This window comes from Antennarius striatus, chromosome 20 (genome assembly GCF_040054535.1).
Source record: "Antennarius striatus isolate MH-2024 chromosome 20, ASM4005453v1, whole genome shotgun sequence".
Lineage (NCBI taxonomy): Eukaryota > Metazoa > Chordata > Actinopteri > Lophiiformes > Antennariidae > Antennarius > Antennarius striatus.
Window position 1 is genome coordinate 9521754 of NC_090795.1, and position 18963 is coordinate 9540716.

General features: G+C 39.1%; 1 protein-coding gene across 2 annotated transcripts in view; it reads right to left on the minus strand.

Moving 5' to 3' along the window:
- cntnap2a (contactin associated protein 2a) overlaps positions 1–18963 on the minus strand; it is a 290692-nt gene that overhangs the window by 165446 nt on the left and 106283 nt on the right. For both annotated transcript variants that reach the window (XM_068304178.1, XM_068304177.1), the window contains exon 2: positions 6281–6391. In XM_068304178.1, coding sequence (XP_068160279.1) covers positions 6281–6391 — 111 coding nt within the window. The remainder of the gene's footprint in view (positions 1–6280; positions 6392–18963) is intronic.

Sequence of the window (18963 nt, forward strand, 5' to 3'; positions counted from 1 at the left end):
TTCATTGTAGCAGCCGTGTTAGAGCAGCTGGAATTATACTGATATTAGGACGAACTGGGACCACAAATATCCTAGCAGAAGCGTGCAGACAATACGTACTACAAATAACTATGTTATCATATGCAGGAGTGCACATAGTATTTTTGGTTAGCTTCTTAAAGGAGCACTTGTAGATGCACTGCATGATGGCAAGTTTTCAGTCATCACATATAGCCACTTGAATTTGCATTTTTCCTTGCTGCCTTAAACACTAATGTAAAATTTTCCTTATGTAACAAGGTGACATTCATACATTTTCACATATCTTCTTAATTGTTTACACCCCCATGTCTGTACAAAAAACTCTGTGTAAAAGAATGATACCTTGTCATGTTATACAGTGGTCTGCACAGGTCTTGAACAGCTCACCTTCTGGATCCCAAGTCCCCATAGACTAAGCTACTGCCTCCCCAAATAAATTCATCACCTTCAGAATACCTTACCTTACCGAAATAGAGACATGACAAAATAACAACAGAAACAAAGTGAACAGAATTATTGCTCTTTTTCACAACGTAACATAGTGAATGCAGTGAGGATACAATAAGAGCCACATGTGGGTTAATGTGTGAGCCTATGTTTACAAAAGGAATGGCAGGGGAACGCGAGTGAGATAAACTAAAATGTCTGAGCGCCAACTGAGACCCATTGCCAAAAATTCTTCTGTTCGCCAAAGAGGGCATTAACACATACACTTAGTACTCTATGTAAGTGTAATCCAACGAAAGTTTAAACATGAAATGCGTGAAAATTTGTGAACATTGTGTGTGACAATGACAAAGAGGTTTTGAACTTTTACAGGTCAGTGGGGATATAGAAAATATACTGTATGGCTTAATTAAACGGCTGGACTCAGTAGAAAGCTTTATGGTAGTGATGATAGGAAAAGAGTCAAAAATTAAAATAATGGTAGAAGGAATTATGGGGCAACAAACAGCAGGGCAGCCACCAACATTGAATTGAACAAGCAAACACGACTGAAATACAACAAGAAACTGATGCCACTTTACAGAATGCCTGACCTCTGAGAGAAAGTCATGGAGACAGCGATTTTTGATAAGGGATGAGCAGCCAGTGACAGGCTTGATACAGACAGAAGTGACAGTGGCAAATCATGGCATCACACAAGAGAACAAGTCTATTCTTGTCTATTTTGGCTGACGGAGAGTGTGTAGGTGGGAGCATACATGTACTGTAACAGAATTCATCTCTGTGGATTTGGGCTTCGAAAGTTTCCTCCATCCTCTTTACTGCAGCAGAGTAAGAGATGTAGGAGTATTTCAAATTCTCATACAAAACATCATTAAGTGTAACATTTTAATTAATTAAGATGCTGTGCAGTAGAAAAAAAAGCAGTTAGAAAACAGCTGCTTAGCCCTCTGCTGGTGCTTCATCTTTCTGTCACAGAGCAATGAGAGCGAATGAAGACGGAGTAATTTAATCAGGAGCGGACCGTCATTATCGATGGATGACTGCAGCAGTTAGAGACATCAAACAAGTTTGCCAGATGACACACAGTGAAAAGGCAATGCGAGAAAAGGGAAGGGGAATCTGGTTAATTATACAGTGAGTCAGATTGCAGTTGCGATGTGGCTCTATGACATCTTGGATTTGAAAACAGAGGGAAATAGTACAACATAAAACTTGGGAAAAAACTTTAAAAAGTATCCAGCAAAGAGTATGAGAGATAAAAAACAGATTACAAGGTTGGGGAAAGAAACAAAAAAGGACATGCTGAGAAAATGGAGTGTGGGATTGGGAATGTAACTGTAGAATATAGAGTATAGAGAGAAAATGAGGAGAGACGGAGAGAGGTGTGATGGTGATTTGAGAGGGGGTTGAGGCAGAGAGGGGGTGTGTGATGGAATATAGAGTGCAATAACCACGTGTTTGTGACTAACGATGCAATCTCATGCTCAGCTATATATCTGTATAGAGCAGCGACTTAGGTGCACAAGTTATGCTGGCATGTCTGCAGGGATATTAATGTACACACATTCAGTTCACTGATTCCTCTCTAACTTCCAACAAGATGGAATTTATTGATCTCCTGCAAGAGCAAGTTTTTCTATGAAAGACCACATCAACACAAATCATTATCACTGGTGTGTAGTTTACACAGGGTCAGATAAACAGGTGAAAAAAAAGAACCCTCATGGATATATATTCTTTACTCTTTCAGTGATAATAAGAAGATTGGATGCACTTAAATGCAAGTATTTGCACAACTTTGAATCATAACCATGCCATAACAGCAACAACCTCAATAAGCAAATTGACTTCTCTATGTTCTTTCTCCTTTCCTCAAGTTGCCCATTCATTCCTTGTCTCTTCAATCCACCTCTCCACATGCTTTCCTCTCTTTTTTTGTCATCACCCTCTACATGCCTTATCTATTCTAACCTGCATCCACAGGTGATCTGTCTTAGGCTGACAGCACTAACACACCCCTGTGAGGCACAGATCACGGCTCATGTGGGTGCTGTGGGACTATTGGAAACCCATTTTTTAAAAGTTAAAGCAGAGTTCTTGAAACCTTTTCTGGAACATAAGCCTGTTTTGGGTCCACAAATATCCATGACCCAAGCAAAGAAACAGTGTCTTCCCCTTGAGAAGTTTTGGGTAGGTCACTTAAGAGTCAGGGAGGTTTGGAGGAGGAAAGATGTAGACATTTACCAAATACGATGGTCTAAAATGGTATTTCAATATTTAGAATGATAGCATTAAGTTACATCATGGGTAACTCAAAGGTGAGTTTTGTGAGGTGACCCACCTACAAAGGGGGACTGAGTGCTGTAACCTGTTAATGTGGGCACTAAAATGACAAGCACAAATGTCTGTGATACAAACACATTTCGGGCGCAGACAATTTTTTCTGCATAAGACTGGAGAAGGAGAAGGAGGAGAAGGGCAAGAAGTAGAAGAAGGAGGCTGGGGTAGTTGGATGACTCAATTGAATGCAGCTTGCGCAATCACAATTTGCCAATAAGTTACTTAAACTTGTGTAAATATCAATAATCTACTTATTTTAAGCCAAACCTAACTTAAAAGTTGTGTTACTTACCCTATCCAAATAGTTTTATTGCTTAAATTTGACCAGTCTGCAACAATATCACCGCATGTTCTTTGCCATGGTTTAAAAATGGTTTTATCCTGTGGTCACATATGGTATTCTGGAAATAATTGGAAATATTCAGCTGCGTGTCTCTCATTATGTCACATCTCTTTCGGTCTCTAACTCTGTAACCCTAGATTTAGCTGCAAAGGTCTGGGCTCTTCTTTCCTTCTGTTTGACACTCTTGAGATGCGTCGGTTCTCACATATGAACCCACACCAAGGAGAGACAGCAAGGGGGTGGGAGAATTTACCTTTGGGAGGGAGCAAAAAATGAATCATGACCATGAGCAAAAAAAAGAAGAGAGAGGAGGATGAGGGTCAAAGACAGATTGAAAAGAAGAATAGCGACGAGGAAAAGAAAAAAAGAAAGAAGGAAGAGGTGGAAAAAGGAGGTGAAATGCTGAGAAGAGAACAGACAGAGGGACAATTGAGAATAGTGGCTAGACTGAGATATAAACAGATGCATAGAGAGATGGTTAAAGAGCAAATGAGTGGAGAGGGGGACTGAAACAAATAAAAAGTAAGAGTCTTTATCAATCTGTTCTGTCTTTAAAACTCAGAGGCAGAAATTGTCCCTGCTTGATATTTGCGCTCACACAGCCGAGTAACAGCTTGTGAGTGATTTTGTTTCCCAAACAAAGAGAAAAAACATTTAACAACGTGATGATGAGGCTGCTGGTTACAAATGTGTTTAGGTTTCATTAGTCTAACACGAGGCATTCCGTAAGCTCCCTCCTTCAAATAACAGATAAATAAAGCAATATGGACAAGAGTGTTTTCTACACAAATGCACAGGTAGTAGCGATAAACTTCCTTCTGCTAAACACACATGTTCCACTTGTGTGTATGTGTGCAACAGCAGTCACATGAACAGGCACAGTGGGCACCAGGGGCCTGGTGGCTGCCTGGTATATAACAGACAGATGCCTGCTGGAAAATCGTTACTGCATCATTTCACCTCTCCCTCACACACACACACGCATGCACACACACACACACACACACACACACACACACACACACACACACACACACACACACACACACACACACACACACACACACACACACACACACACGTCACAACAGAAGCTTAATATGAGTGGTGTGTCCCATTGATTTTGTGCCTCCCCTGTTCCATAGCACTGGGAGATTGGAGAAGATTGGCTTTTCAGTGCACACTCATGCAATCGACGGAATTTGGCAGCCAAATGTAGATGCTCGGAGGGACTCCTCCTTATGGCATGACTGTATGGGCACAGGGTTGTGATCTTGTGTTCCTTTGTGAATGTGTATGTTTGAGCCAACAATGAGCAGTTCCACGCTACTGATCCTGTGTCTGTTTTTGTGAATAAATGTATAATGTTTAGCACAATGCTGTTTTTGTAAATGCAAATATTTGTAAATGCTCAAAGTACAGACAATCATTGTGTGTTTGTGTGAATATGTGCTAGTGATTCATATGATCCAATGGGTATCTGCATGGATGTCTTTGAAGTTCATGAGTTTTTTGTACTGGCATACGTTACATAGAAAATTGTGTGATAACAATGAGCAGTAACTTAATTTTATTCAGATGAAGATGAGAAAGATTGGAAATGAGTTCATTGTGTGATACATTCCGACTCTCATGGAGAACTTTGGTGGAAATAGAAGTGTCCCTTCTTGCAAATTTCCCCCTCATATTTTACATTCCACCCCTGTCAGATTCTGTATGCTAACAAGGTGATGACCTCATCATCAGAGCACAGTGTAAATCTCCAGGGGAAGACAAGACACAGGGTCAGATCAGAATTCTGTTTCACTCATTTTCTCTGAATCTTTGGCGTTTGTGGCAGTATGTATCCATTTTGGGACATTTAACATTAAGTCAGCATTTGACAGTTTGTCGATTTGTTGTTTATTGCAGAAGTGGACCAGATTCTTATATTATCTCCTACAGATCAATGAGAATTTGATATGTATGAATACAAACATGTATGAAACCAAGCTAAAATCAGTCTGTAAAACATTTTAAGCTCTAATTAGGTGCCATACATGACATCTAGGATGAGTAGATAGAGTTGAAGAGATTTTTTTAAATTATATTTTGGTGCAACATGCAACTGAATACTACAGGAATTGTTCGATTCAGGTATTTAAGGGTTTTCACTAGTGAATTCATGTGTTTTGGAGGTTTGCCACCTCAGTAGCTAAATCAGTCTTGGTAATCATTTTAATCATTTTTGGAGATGAGCAAATTTTCCTGCAAAAATTATTTAAATTGAACTGAACCTAAATTGATCTGAGACATACAGTACACATTAATCTACTTTAAAATACTAAGTCTTCAAACTAAACCTTCTGTAGATGTAATAAGATACCACATAAATGAAGGACAGTAAATGCATTCAAGACAATGTGTCACAATCTCAGTGGAACTGGAATTTACATTTACAAGTTTTACATGTTCCCCAAAGACCTCCATCCTTTAGAAGATTGATTCATTATCACTGTTGTTGACAAGTTTTATTTTTAATTTATTTTGATTCTGTTTGCTTTTCCCTCTTTGCTAGGTGTCATTTTTAAAGGATTTTCTCAGCAATTCTATTGCTGTGATTAAACACACCAGATTACCTTGGCTTTATTTGCCAGCTCTGGGCTCTGTTGTGTCAGCTGTAGTGTGACTATATTAGATAGAAAAGTATGAAATATTAACTGTATAAACACAGAGCAGTGTAATTGTCTGGCCCTATCTCTCTCTGTTGTGGACCAATGTGGAAATGAGCTCCAGACTGAGTTGCTGAGATAATGACTGGAGTTGAGGGACAGAAAGAAAGACAGGGGGTAGAGAGAGATATAGAGAAGAAATTAACAGAAATAGACAGGGAAGGAGGAAGAGGAGAGAGAGCAGCTGTGCAGCAGTGTGAAGTGTGCCACTTTATGAAGGCATGGACATTAACTTCTCTGTGCTCCATCTATAAAAATCATTCATAAGGATGTATGTACACGTGCTGTAATGTCTCCAGCAGGTATTTATGTACATCCCTCTATTACAGCATGCATGCATGTCAGAATGCACGCAAATCATCTTGTTTTTTGTCTGTGTTTGTGCATGTGTGTGTGTGTGTGTGTGTGTGTTTACCTCCTCTCCTATTGAGTTTTGCATAACCAGGAGCATATCCATTGGAGAAAACGGATGAGCTGGTAAAGGCTGTGTGGGCCAAAGGTGAAGCTAGAGCCTCGTCACACTTCTCTGTAGAAAGAGACAGACGATGCAAATTCAGAGAGAGAGGATAGAAAAGAAGAAGAGAGAAAATAAAATAAAAAATATAGAAGGATAACAATAAGGACACAGATGAGAAAGAATGGAGAGGGAACACAAAGAGACAATCAGTATGTTTTACATTAATCAGCGACATGCTCATAAATTAGCTGAAGAGGTTCTCAGACTTTATGAATTACAACACTTTTAATTAAATGTTAAATTATTTTCTTCAGCGATATGATCTCCTCAATTCAAGCACTCTCAGCTGAATAATATATTTTTTATTTTTCATATAATTTCATTTTAGGACGGTGGGTCTCTTAAGACTCACCATCCTAAAAAAAAGAGTTGAAAAATGGTTATAGCAGGAGGATAAGGGATGTTGTCAGCAGGTCACAAAATCCTAAGGTAATAGGATATCAAGGCTTGCTGTGTATGTCTAGTCAGTGTAGGTCATCCTCCACATCATGGCCAGCACAGAAAATATCCTACCTTCGTGTGTGTCAAATGCCAGTTGATAAGTCACAGCAATAACCATAAAAACCTTCAATATCTAGATTTAATCAAACAGCCCCATGATGAGTTAGACTTTAAACACAGGGTCCATTGTTGACTTTACAGACAAGACATTACATGAAAATGACCAGACAGTGCACACAATCATGTAATTGTATCACCAGACACAATACTCAAATCAATACTCAGCTGAAAAATATTTTTCAGGACAAAATGGAAGTACTAATGCTTCACAAGGGTTTACAAAATATTTTTATCTTTCTCAGAAAGAAATCTTGGAAGCAACAACACAGACGTGACTATATACACTATACACACACACACACACACACACGCATACACACACACACATACATATATACAGTGCGCCCTTGTTCCCCGCGGATAGAGCGACAAACTATTTATCTTATTATTTACGGTAATTTACATGTTTATGAACCTTCCCCATACTGATATTAAACCACCTTCTATTTGCATTACCTTTTCCGACAATCTTATCGCCTGTTTAAAGCACTTTTGTGTCTCACGTAAGTCCGAGACTCACAGAACAGAGCACACTTCAGAATGCCGTCAGCCAATAGAATGCGCGTATGGTATCATGTGACTACCTGAAGTCATGTGTGAATGTGCGAGGGCACACTATAGTGTGTGTCGGTGTATATATATATATATATATATATATATATATATATATATATATATATATATATATATATATATATATATATATATATATATATATATATATATATATACACTACCCCTAGCAAAAAGCAAAAAGTATGGAATCACCACTCTTGGATGAGCACTCATTCCGACATTTTATTATGTCAAACAAACTCAGATAAAGAACATGAAAAAATAATGAATTTCTACAAGAGTGCAACTCCTTGGCATTCAGAAACATTAAAAGAAATGAAGAAAAAACATTGTGGTGGTCAGTAGATGTTACTTTTATAGGGCAAGTGCAGGCATATAAATATGGAATCACTCAATTCTGAGGAAAAAAGTATGGAATCATGAAAAACAGACAAAGAAATAACAAAACACATCACTAGTATTTAGTTGCAGCACCTCTGGCTTTTATGAAAGCTTGCAGTCTCTGAGGCATGGACTTTATGAGTGACAAACAGTATTCTTCATCAATCTGGTGCCAACTCTCTTTAATTTCAGTTGCCAGATCATCCTTGCAGGTCGGAGCCTTGCTGTAGACCATTTTTCCACCACAAGTTTTCAATTGGGTTGAGATCTGGGTTATTTTCAGGCTATGACATTGACTGGATGTGTCTTTCTCCAAATAATGCTTTCACAGTTTTTTTTCACAGACTTTAATAACCTTCCTATGCTGTTTGTACTTGGTCCAGATCTTCGATACAGCTGACTGTGAACAGCCCACATCTTTGGCAACAATACGTGTAGAGTTACCTTCTTCAAGAAGTTTGATAATTCTGTCTTTGGTCTCAAGAGACATCTCTCTTGTTGGAGCCGTGACTCTTTCCAATCCACTTGGTCCAGCAGCCCTCCAAGGTGTGATAACTGCACTGTTTTTAACAGCTGACAAGCAGATTTAATCTGAGGTAGCTGCCCAATTAAGGAAAGGAAATTGACTCAGTGTGTCCTTATTTTCTACTCAAAATGGAGTGATTCCATGTTTATTTCCCTGCACTTGCTCTATAAAAGTAACATCTACTGACCACCACAATGTTTTTTCTTCATTTCTTTTAGTGTTTTTGAATGCCAAGGAGTTGCACTTTTGTAAAAATTCATTACTTTTTCATGCTTTTTATATGAGTTTGTTCTACATAATAAAATGTCAGAGTGAGTGCTCATCCAAGAGTGGTGATTCCATACTTTTTGCTAGGGGTAGTATATGCATGCTTACTTAGACACTAACCATGAGTGAAAACATGATAATTAAAGTGCATTTCTTCTTCTTCTTTTTAAAAGAAGGACAAACGCAACAACAGGAAAACCAAAAGAACACACAAAGTCCGACATCAGAGGAAACTCTTCACGTAGTCTTCTATTTGCTGAGTTATTTTGACATAATGTGAAATCTTAATCGATGGGGTGTTAATGTTACGTTTTACGTATCATTCGCATTAGGCCCATGTTTGTGTGATAGACCCTTATCCACTGTCCTGAAGCCTAATTTGCTCATCTGCCACAGGTCTTTCGAAGTTTATTTTAAATATGACTGTTTGGGATTTAGGCTCATAGGACCTACCATTAACCTAAATCTAAACCTAACACACACACACACACACACACACACACACACACACACACACACACACACACACACACACACACACACACACACACACACACACACACACACACACACACTTCGTAACGTCTTTCGTAATCTGCCACTTCCTCAAACTTATGTGAAAATGAATAGAAACACCCCTACAGAACATTAAGAGTAAGACAAATCCTGAATATTGTACCAGGCTAGGTAAAGATCGTATAAGTCTGTCTACCATGTCCCAATGTGTAAATGCGAGTTCTTGAGTGAGCTAGAAGTAAGTGCATGTGTGTGTCCACAGCAGGTGAAAGTCAAAGCCATGAAACCTTCATGGGCTGTAGGCTTGTTATACTTTATTTCCCAGGTGGGCTCAAAAATGTCATCTCCAAAGCCTGATAATGTAGGAGAGAGTGAGTGTTTCTGCACAGAAAGGGGAATGGATTTCCTCCTGGCATGTTATTGAGGTCCATATTTTACATCTGTGCCAGATCTGATGGCAGATATGGATGCAGACATGAGCAGAGAAATACATTACAGGGTAGCACAGAAATAAATGCAAATAATATGGGCTCAGTTGGTAAAATATTGTTGAATATAATATTACAGCTTCAACCACTTAGACTGTATGACAGCATGTCCCTATATTTAGGCATAGAGGTCATATTTACTCCATAACTGATCTTAGAGGTGGAAATCTGTGGAACTCTTTTCCCTTTCGAGGGAAAAGCTCACCCTACTCTATTATATGCAATGTAATGGTGTGAAATTCATTGAATGAAATGGAATGTATGTTAAGACTCAAACTCAAACTCAGATGCTTGCATCCAAAGATGAGATATTTTGTCTCTATAGGTTTCTCAATGAATTCTTCCAACGGTACGTGGACGTGCTTCGTTGATCACTCACACCCACAGCTGTACAAAAACACAGAGCCACAAAGAATAAAGGGAGGGATGTAATACATGGAATGGGAGAGTTGTAGAGAAAACTGAAGTGCTTTTCTTCAGTGTCTCGAGTTATTTCCTCAGAGCCCTCTTAGCTCTCTGATGGCGGAAATGCTACGTGAAAGGACTTAAGTGATCGGAAAATAAAAAGTTATGCCTACAATCAACTGGCTATGTCTTTCACAACATACAAACATTTTTGAAAATAATAGTTGTAATGATTCATATCACAGGTTGGATGATGGAAGAAAATATGCTTCAGTAACACTATGTAACAAGGCAGTCCGAGACTGCAACATCCTGCAACACTCCTGAATTAAAAATTTTGCTCTGACTGTAACTGGTGCATTCTATATGTCATGAGGTTTCAGACATGTGTACCTAAAAAGGTATAAAGATGAAAATGTGACCTTGATATGTGTAGTTTAATGTCAAGGTTCTGATCTAATTTTCATCACCTTGCCTCCCTGAAAATAACGTCTTTTGTTTCGTCTTTCTATCTTATCCGGTTCCTGAGATATGTGCAAAAATATCTCGTGATGGAAAATATCTCAGAACGTAGATCAAAGCTAGTGCTTTGCTCTATGGTTTTACACTGGCCTTCTCCCTCGTCTTTCTATCTTATTCAGTTCCTTAGGATATAAAACTTGAAATTTGACCTTGATATACTTTTCTGAAGGTCAAGGTCATCATCTCATTTTCATCCCATTTGCCGCCCGAGTAATGTGCTTTTGTTTCATCTTTCTATCTGCGACGGTTGTGAAGATATTTGGTGGATGGATGGATGGACGAACACACAAACACTGACAATTACAATACATCAATGCTTTGCAGGATGTATCTATTACTAAATAAACACTGTCTGTAATGTATGTAATATTAATAACTACTTAGATGAAAATAAAAGATTACTAAATTTGTTTGAAAAAACACTGCTTAGTTTGTAATAAATTAATCCTGAAAAGATTGTGTGACTGTCACAACATGACAAAACTAAGTCCGTAAAATATTGTTACAGCCTTGTTTGCTTTGCATGACGTGACAAGCACAATGTAGGATGTATTCATGAATGCAGAACACATGGTCATCACTGAAGTGTGAGATCATCGTTGCTGATATTTGCCTGCATCTCAGACAGAAAGTGTGGTTCTGTATGTTTAGATACTTCAGGGCAAGCAAATGACTACGAAATCCAAGTGCAAATGTCATCCTATTCCCCAGGGAGCAAAGACAGATAGTTTTATGCTTGATGGTATGATAAGAGAGGTGAAAGAGGTAGAGGGCAGTGTGGGGGCTGGGATGAAGAGAGAGCGAGTGAGAAAGGTGAAAAAAGGAAAGGAAAAAGAACACAGGAGGTGAGAGCAAATGAGAATGGCTGCGTACCAAAGCCTTCTTAGTGACATTTTGAGCCAGGTAAATAACTAGAAATTGGGAGGGAAAAAAGCAACCAGGATATGTGTCAGCCAGCTATTACCATTTGGGAGCAGAGCCATGGACAGATTGAGTTTGGCCATAATTTTTTTCAAAGGGATTTGTATCCCTGTCACATCTTTTGGGAGTTGGATACAAACAGAGAATACAGGTATTATATTAAGGGTGAAGCTCCTCACATCTGAAAGATTGGTTGCATTTCTGACACAACATTGTGGCATGTGGGATACATCGTAATACTGGTCATACCTGGCACATTAGCTCTTCAAGAAAATATTCCTGGATGGAATTCTTAACAAGTCTGCAAAAGTTTTGTTTTTTTAATGTTTTTCTTTCCTTTATTTAACAATGGGGTCAGTAAGTCAGTAACACTCTGTTCTTTGGCAGACTGCTGAGCAGACTACAAAATGCTGTCTTTAATGCCTGTGAAACCACTGTGCTGAGTTTTTGTATGATGCTGTTGAGGCTGTCTGCTCAACATAATAAAAACCTGGGGACCTGGGACTCTTTCTGGACTCAAGCCATGACCCTGTCAAAAGTACAAACAGCTGGTGATGCAATCTGACTGAAGTTGGAAGGAGAGTCTACCTAAGCATGCCTTCAGTGTATAATGTGACTAGGAGATGGTCACAACATCCTTTCAGTTTAACAGTCCATCTGGAGCAGATTGGGGGTTTGGTCAAAATTGTGTTTGTTGCCACCGAAGCCTGCAGCAACCTAATTTCTTCTGTGGTATTTATAAACTCAATATAACCTGTCTCTGTTACTTTTACAGATGATCACCACCAGCCTGGGCGAGGTTTTATTCTACAAGAGATACAGGGATGGATCGATGCAGCTGATTCTGCAGGAAGAAGCAAGAATGCATTTAATATTTGGTATTGAATAGCACTGGAAATATGGGAGTGTCTGCTTGAAGGCATATACAAGATATTCAAAATTTCTTTTTAGAGAAATGACTGGATGATTTTCTAACATCTGCTTCTCCTATTTGTCTATTTCCTTGTATCACATCGTTTTTATTTCATGTCATATTATATACAAATTCAAGCAAGGCTGATTTAAAGAAAGCTTTGAAAGTGTTCCTTTTTTTCATGGGGTCATAAAGAAAGAGTTTGAAAAATGGTCAAATGGCCATTCGTTAATTAGTGAGCAGTTACATATGCAAGTTGTCCTGTGCACCTGGAATTGCACGACAGCAGGTCCCTAATGGGCTTCACAAAGAGATATAGGACACAAATTAACAGATGTTCCACAGCATAGAAAAGGCTTCAGTAATTGGCATTACAGATGGCTGCTCCTTCAGCACCATTTGCCAGTGTCTGCACTCTTAAACAAAAATTGGGAAGTAAACAGATGCTCTGCATGACATGTTGCAGAGATGATGGTGTACATTTTTATTCAAAGGACAAATGTATAAAAAAAAGAAAAAAATATTCTCTGTTTTGTTCTGTTTGGTTTATGTTTCATGCAAACAGCCCCTAGGGTGAGGGATGAGGGTGTCCACAGTTAGTGGTTTTCATTATTCCCCTGATCTACAGGTGATAGCACCACACCAATATACACTCTGATGCACCATCAAATGTTGGAGATAATACAGACTGGAAGAAAGTAATTAGGAATCCAATTATACTCTATGCAATCTATCCATTTTCATTCATCCATCCATAATTATATTGTATGCAATTTACATTTGCAAAATCGCTTTTCAATGGTTTTTGTGTCAATGCATTTGTTTGAGAGAATTGCATAGGGTAGACACTAACTCGAATGCCTGCTGTCAAACATTCAACGGAATTAAATGGCTACATGCCACACTCAAACATCTCTGATGAATAACTTCTCATAGTCTTCGTATGAACACATCTGTAACTGATCTATGCAGGTTGGCAAGACAGAGAGACAGAGATAGGAAGGACGTGCAGCAGGTTAAGGTGATTAAGGATAGGGATGGAAGTCTATTGACAGGTGCCAGTAGTGTGATGGGAAGATGGAAAGAGTACTTTGAAGAGTTGATGAACGTGGAAAATGAGAGAGAACAAAGCCTTGAAGAGGTGACTGTTGTGGACCAGGAAGTAGCAAAGATTAGTCAGCATGAAGTGAAGAGGGCATTGAAGAGGATGAAGATTGTAAAGGCAGTTGGTCCTGATGATATACCTGTAGAGGTTTGGAAGTGTCTAGGAGAGGTGGCAGTAGAGTACTACAGATACAGTATTTGCTTTGAGGAAGTTGATAGAGAAGTACAGAGCAGGCGAAACGGAGCTGCATTGTGTTTTTGTAGATCTGGAGAAAGATTATGACAGGGTGCCCAGAGAGGAACTGTGGTATTGTATGAAGAAGTCTGGAGTGGCAGAGAAGTATGTTAGAGCAGTGCAGGACATGTATGAAGACTGTAAGACAGTGGTGAGGTATGCTGTAGATGTGACAGAGGAGTTCAAGGTGGAGGTGGGACTGCATCAGGGATCAGCTCTGAGCCCCTTCTTGTTTTCTATGGTGATGGACAGGCTGACAGACGAGGTCAGACGGGAATCTCCATGGACTATGATGTTTGTAGATGACATTGTGATCTGCAGTGAGAGCAGGGAACAGGTGGAGGAGAAGCTAGAGAGGTGGAGGTTTGTCCTGGAAAGGAGAGGAATGAAGGTTAGCCACAGTAAGACAGAGTACATGTGTGTGAATGAGAGGGACCCAAGTGGAAGAGTGAGGTTACAGGGAGAAGAGATCAAGAAGGTGGAGGATTTTAAGTACTTAGGGTCAACAGTCCAGAGGAATGGAGAGTGTGGAAAAGAGGTGATGAAGGGGGTACAGGCAGGATGGAACGGGTGGAGAAAAGTGTCAGGTGTGATGTGTGATTGAAGAGTTTCAGCTAAAATGAAAGGAAAGGTGTACAAAACTGTGGTGAGACCAGCGATGTTGTTTGGTCTAGAGACAGTGTCACTGAGGAAAAGACAGGAGGCAGAGCTGGAGGTAGCAGAGATGAAGATGCTGAGGTTCTCTTTGGGAGTGACCAGGATGGATAGGATCAGGAATGAGTACATCAGAGGGACAGCACATATTAGAGGTCTTGGAGATAAAGTTAGAGAGGCCAGACTGAGATGGTTTGGACATGTCCAGAGGAGGGCTAGTGAATATATTGGTACAAGGATGCTGAGTTTTGAACTGCCAGGCAGGAGGCCTAGAGGAAGACCAAAGAGGAGTTTTATGGATGTAGTGAAAGAGGACATGAAGGTAGTTGGTGTGAGAGAAGAGGATGCAGAAGACAGGGTTAGATGGAGGTAATTGATTCGCTGTGGCGACCCCTGAAGGGAAAAGCAGAAAGGAAAAAAAGAAGTCTATGAACACATCACAGTGCCTCATACCGTATAAACAGTCACAAAGCAATCTGAAGTTCACTTCTCAAATCATAGAATAAAGATCACGGCAAACATGTTTTTATGAAATAGTGATGGAGTGTATGCTGCACTGTTTTCCTGTTCTATAGTCAGGGAATGAAAACAACAATAGACAGACAAAATTGTTTTGTGTATACTTTTCATTTTTGCTGATGTATTTGTGAAAACTGCACCATGTATTTCTGACAAAAATGAAAATGGTTAAAACAGAATCAGAGCACTCCTCTCCAGACTTCCTGCTGCTCCCCTCCATGATAAAATATTTTACTGATATTGTTTTTTTAAGTATCAAAATGACATACAGTTTAAGGTTTCATGAATCAATCCCACACACTCATTCCACAGCTTCTGTTACTTTCAATACAGTATAAAGTCATATTGTAAGGGAGGCCCACAAACGGTAAAGAAGCAAGAAGCAAGTAAAATATTTTACTTTGGTTTCACATGTTTCGTTTTAATTTTGTAATCAAAATAGATTCACAAATGAGATGTCCTAATGATTTTTTTCTCTTAATGTCCAGAAATAATCTCTTCTGTGATATTTACAGCACTACAGGTTGTTGGTGGTCCTCTATTAGGAATATACTTAGCATTTATTCTAAATTAGACAAAACTAATCAATATTTTAAAATAATTTATTAATACTTTTTCATCTGAAATCCTTTGTCATACAACATCAGGTCTGAACTATGACCTGACGTTCAACTGCGTTTCTTTAGAAATATGAGATCCTTATCCCAAGTTTATCCTACTTGTTTTTTTGCAAGAAAAATCTGACTTGTTAATTACACTGTAATCATTCCAAGACTTCTTCCACCTTTAAAAAAAATCTTTCTACATATTTTCTTTCCTTTTCCACGTCAGTTTTGTAAATTGATATTTGAACATTTGAACAGGTGACATTACAAATTGAATTATTTTTTCCCTCTCCTTAATGATAAAAGCAGAATTCTCTCTCAGCAGCTCATTTACACCTTGCACTTTCACTGGTTTATTTGCTTTTCAACCATGCCATCCCAAGCCTTTCTCAACCATTCTCAAACTACCCACCACTTTCCCGGGGCTTGCCAACTCTGCCTGAGCTGTTAATCTAAATTTTTTGGTCCAGATTCATTTTTCATGTCTTGGAACCCTCACCAAACAATTTTTGTCAACAGATCTGGTGCCCTGTGCCAATGTGAGAACAGACCAAGTGCATAATGATGTTTTGGATGAAGCAACCACACATAAAGGAAGACATCCCACCACGCATACACAAACAGACAGACACATGCATACCTCCTCTTTGCTGCTCAGTGAGTCACATACAGACTTAAGACATCAAACTGAGAGCAAGACAACATTGCACACTCCCCACTGACATGATCTGTACTATTGTAATGCCATTATTCATTTTGCTCCCCAGTTTTGAATTTATACTTAATCAATTTATTGCCTTTGATTTGTGGAATCAAAACTGATAATGACTGAGTCATTTAGGGAACTATTGAAGGGGATCTTTGAACCGGATTGCACAATAAACAACAGGGATCCTGGCCACCAGATTCTAAATCCACTAAGGTGTTTTTACTGAGCTTGCCAGCGTCTCAGTCACCTCAATGATCCTAGTTTCCAAGTCCTTCCAGATACATTTCTATTCCTGGCTGGCTAAAGCTTAGTTTGTGCCCAAGATTTGCCCTATGCCTTTGCCAACAGTAGTTAACAAGAGGAGAGAGAAAATGCTTATGCCGCAGGAGCGGCTTTCAGCCTTTCCTAGCCACATATCTCTATGTGGATGTAACTGCAGTCATGGCTTCAACACACACACTATCACCAATCTACACAAATATAGCTTTAATTAATATAAGACTCTAAGCGTCAAAGAGCAATCCTATGATTCCTTATAATCATCATTATTGCTCCCACCTTGTGCTCAACCTAAGTTTGACTCCATTGTTCCCGTTGCCCAATCCCACACTGAGGATATTACACCAAAAACTACTGGCTAGTTTCATTTGTAGCCAGATGGCTTGGACAAAGGACCTGGAAGGTGGTAAAAGTCCTTCTATGACTGAACATAATCGTCAGGTCTTGATTCAGGACCCTGTATAAGCACAAGTTCCCACATGTAACAAACAACATCCAACCCATTTTACTCTCATAGCTTTTGTGATACTGTACACCACTGATCCTGGTGCAGGGGGCACTGACCTGCTGCTCACTCATTCCTGCCCAAGCCAGTGAACACATCACTTTCTGAGCTGTGACCACATCTCTCTGCCGCAAGAATTCACCGCACAATCATATAGCTCTACTGTTTCTACAGTCTGAATCTCCATTATGAGACAATGACACCAAAGCTACATTGCACAAATATTGGACAATGAATATTTTAGTTTTTATTGGACTACATATTTGGAAATGCAAATTGTCTCCTATTATTCTAATTGAAATGCACCTTACTGGGCAAACAGAGTTGGCAATCAGTTCTTTTCATTGAAACATTTCACAAATTTTATTCTGTTGATTGTCTTGATCTCAAAATGTCCACGGGGCTGATCAATTAAAACCAAGCTGATCCAATAACAAATCACCCATGATCTACATAGCACTCATATTAGGGGGCTGTCATGGGGATGAGGCTGGGTTAGCAATAAGCTTGTATCAGAAAGCGAAAAGGGAACAAGGAAGACATAAATAAATGAACACAATCATGGGTAGTATTATTAGCAGCTCAATTTTAGGCTGAATGCAGAACTCATGTTTTCATTAGACGGTGGTAACATAAAGCACTCCTGACATTTAGAAGATCGGAGCAGCTCGTAAAGGTTTGATGGCGATGCAGATGAGGATGTATTTACTGCACATCTGTCTAAGGAAAATTTAACTACACATTTTTAATTGATTGCAAAAACAGTAAAGTATGAATAGTAAATACATTATAATCTGACAACAAGCAATTAACAGATTATAATTGACCCAGTGCAAGTCTAATGTAAAGAAAGTCTCTCTGTTTTAAACAAGCTGGTGAAATCATCCGGCTGGATACCTCCTCTCCTAGAGAAGTCCATGCAGTTAGTTTGTTGTACATACCATTGGTCAAGGCTTATTTGGTTTGCCCAGTCACGTAACCAATGAGCCTCTTCAACCTGACCAGCTCAATAACCCTTGTGGGCCCACTGCATAGATTCATCTATTATTTATATCGGTAATTAAAGGGCTTTTCAGGATGACTGATTCTTAGTGTCACTGGCAGTCCGTGGAGCCTCCGTCTGGTGTAAAGGAGATCTGTGATGACAGAATGACCCCCCTCCCCCCATCATTCAACACTTCTTGTGTTATTTTATGTTTATTCTTATGAGCTGGATATTATTCTGATAGACGGTTGTGACTCTATTCAATCCCTCTCACTAATATAAAAATATTAGTGTGAGGTACTTTATTGGAAAAAATAAAAGAAGGAGAAATAGTGCTAATGGTTAATCAATCAAAACACATAAAGTGATAGGTAGAGCTAATGAGAGAGCACTGAAGCACAGACAATGTACAAAGGACTTACGTAAACCAGATTGTGGATGAAAGAGATATGAAAAATTATCATTATTGTCAGCGAGCCTCATTAATTTTCTCAAAGCATTGTTGTCCAAGGACTTCAGACCAAACCCTACTAATGAGTGAAAAAAATTACATTCTCATATTGCTTTGCTGTTTTCCTTGACTGACATAATTACTAAGAATGAATTAATTTAGATTTTTTTCACCTGAACAACAAACCAATTAAAGTGCCTGTTAAAAAATAGAAGGAAGACTATCCACTTTTCCCAACCTCCTCCTCCTTCTATAGGTGTGTACATGTGTGGCCACAGCTTCACACACAACTTTATTTTGCAATCAACTCAGACGGCTTTAGAATTCCCTCCAAGGCTCTTCTGCACCTCCTCACCAGAGTATTCAATAGCGGTTTCTAGGCTTGACTTTTGAAAATTGTTGTAATTCAGATTCTCTGTGCCTAGATAAAAAAATCAACCTATAACCTTGCCCCTTTGG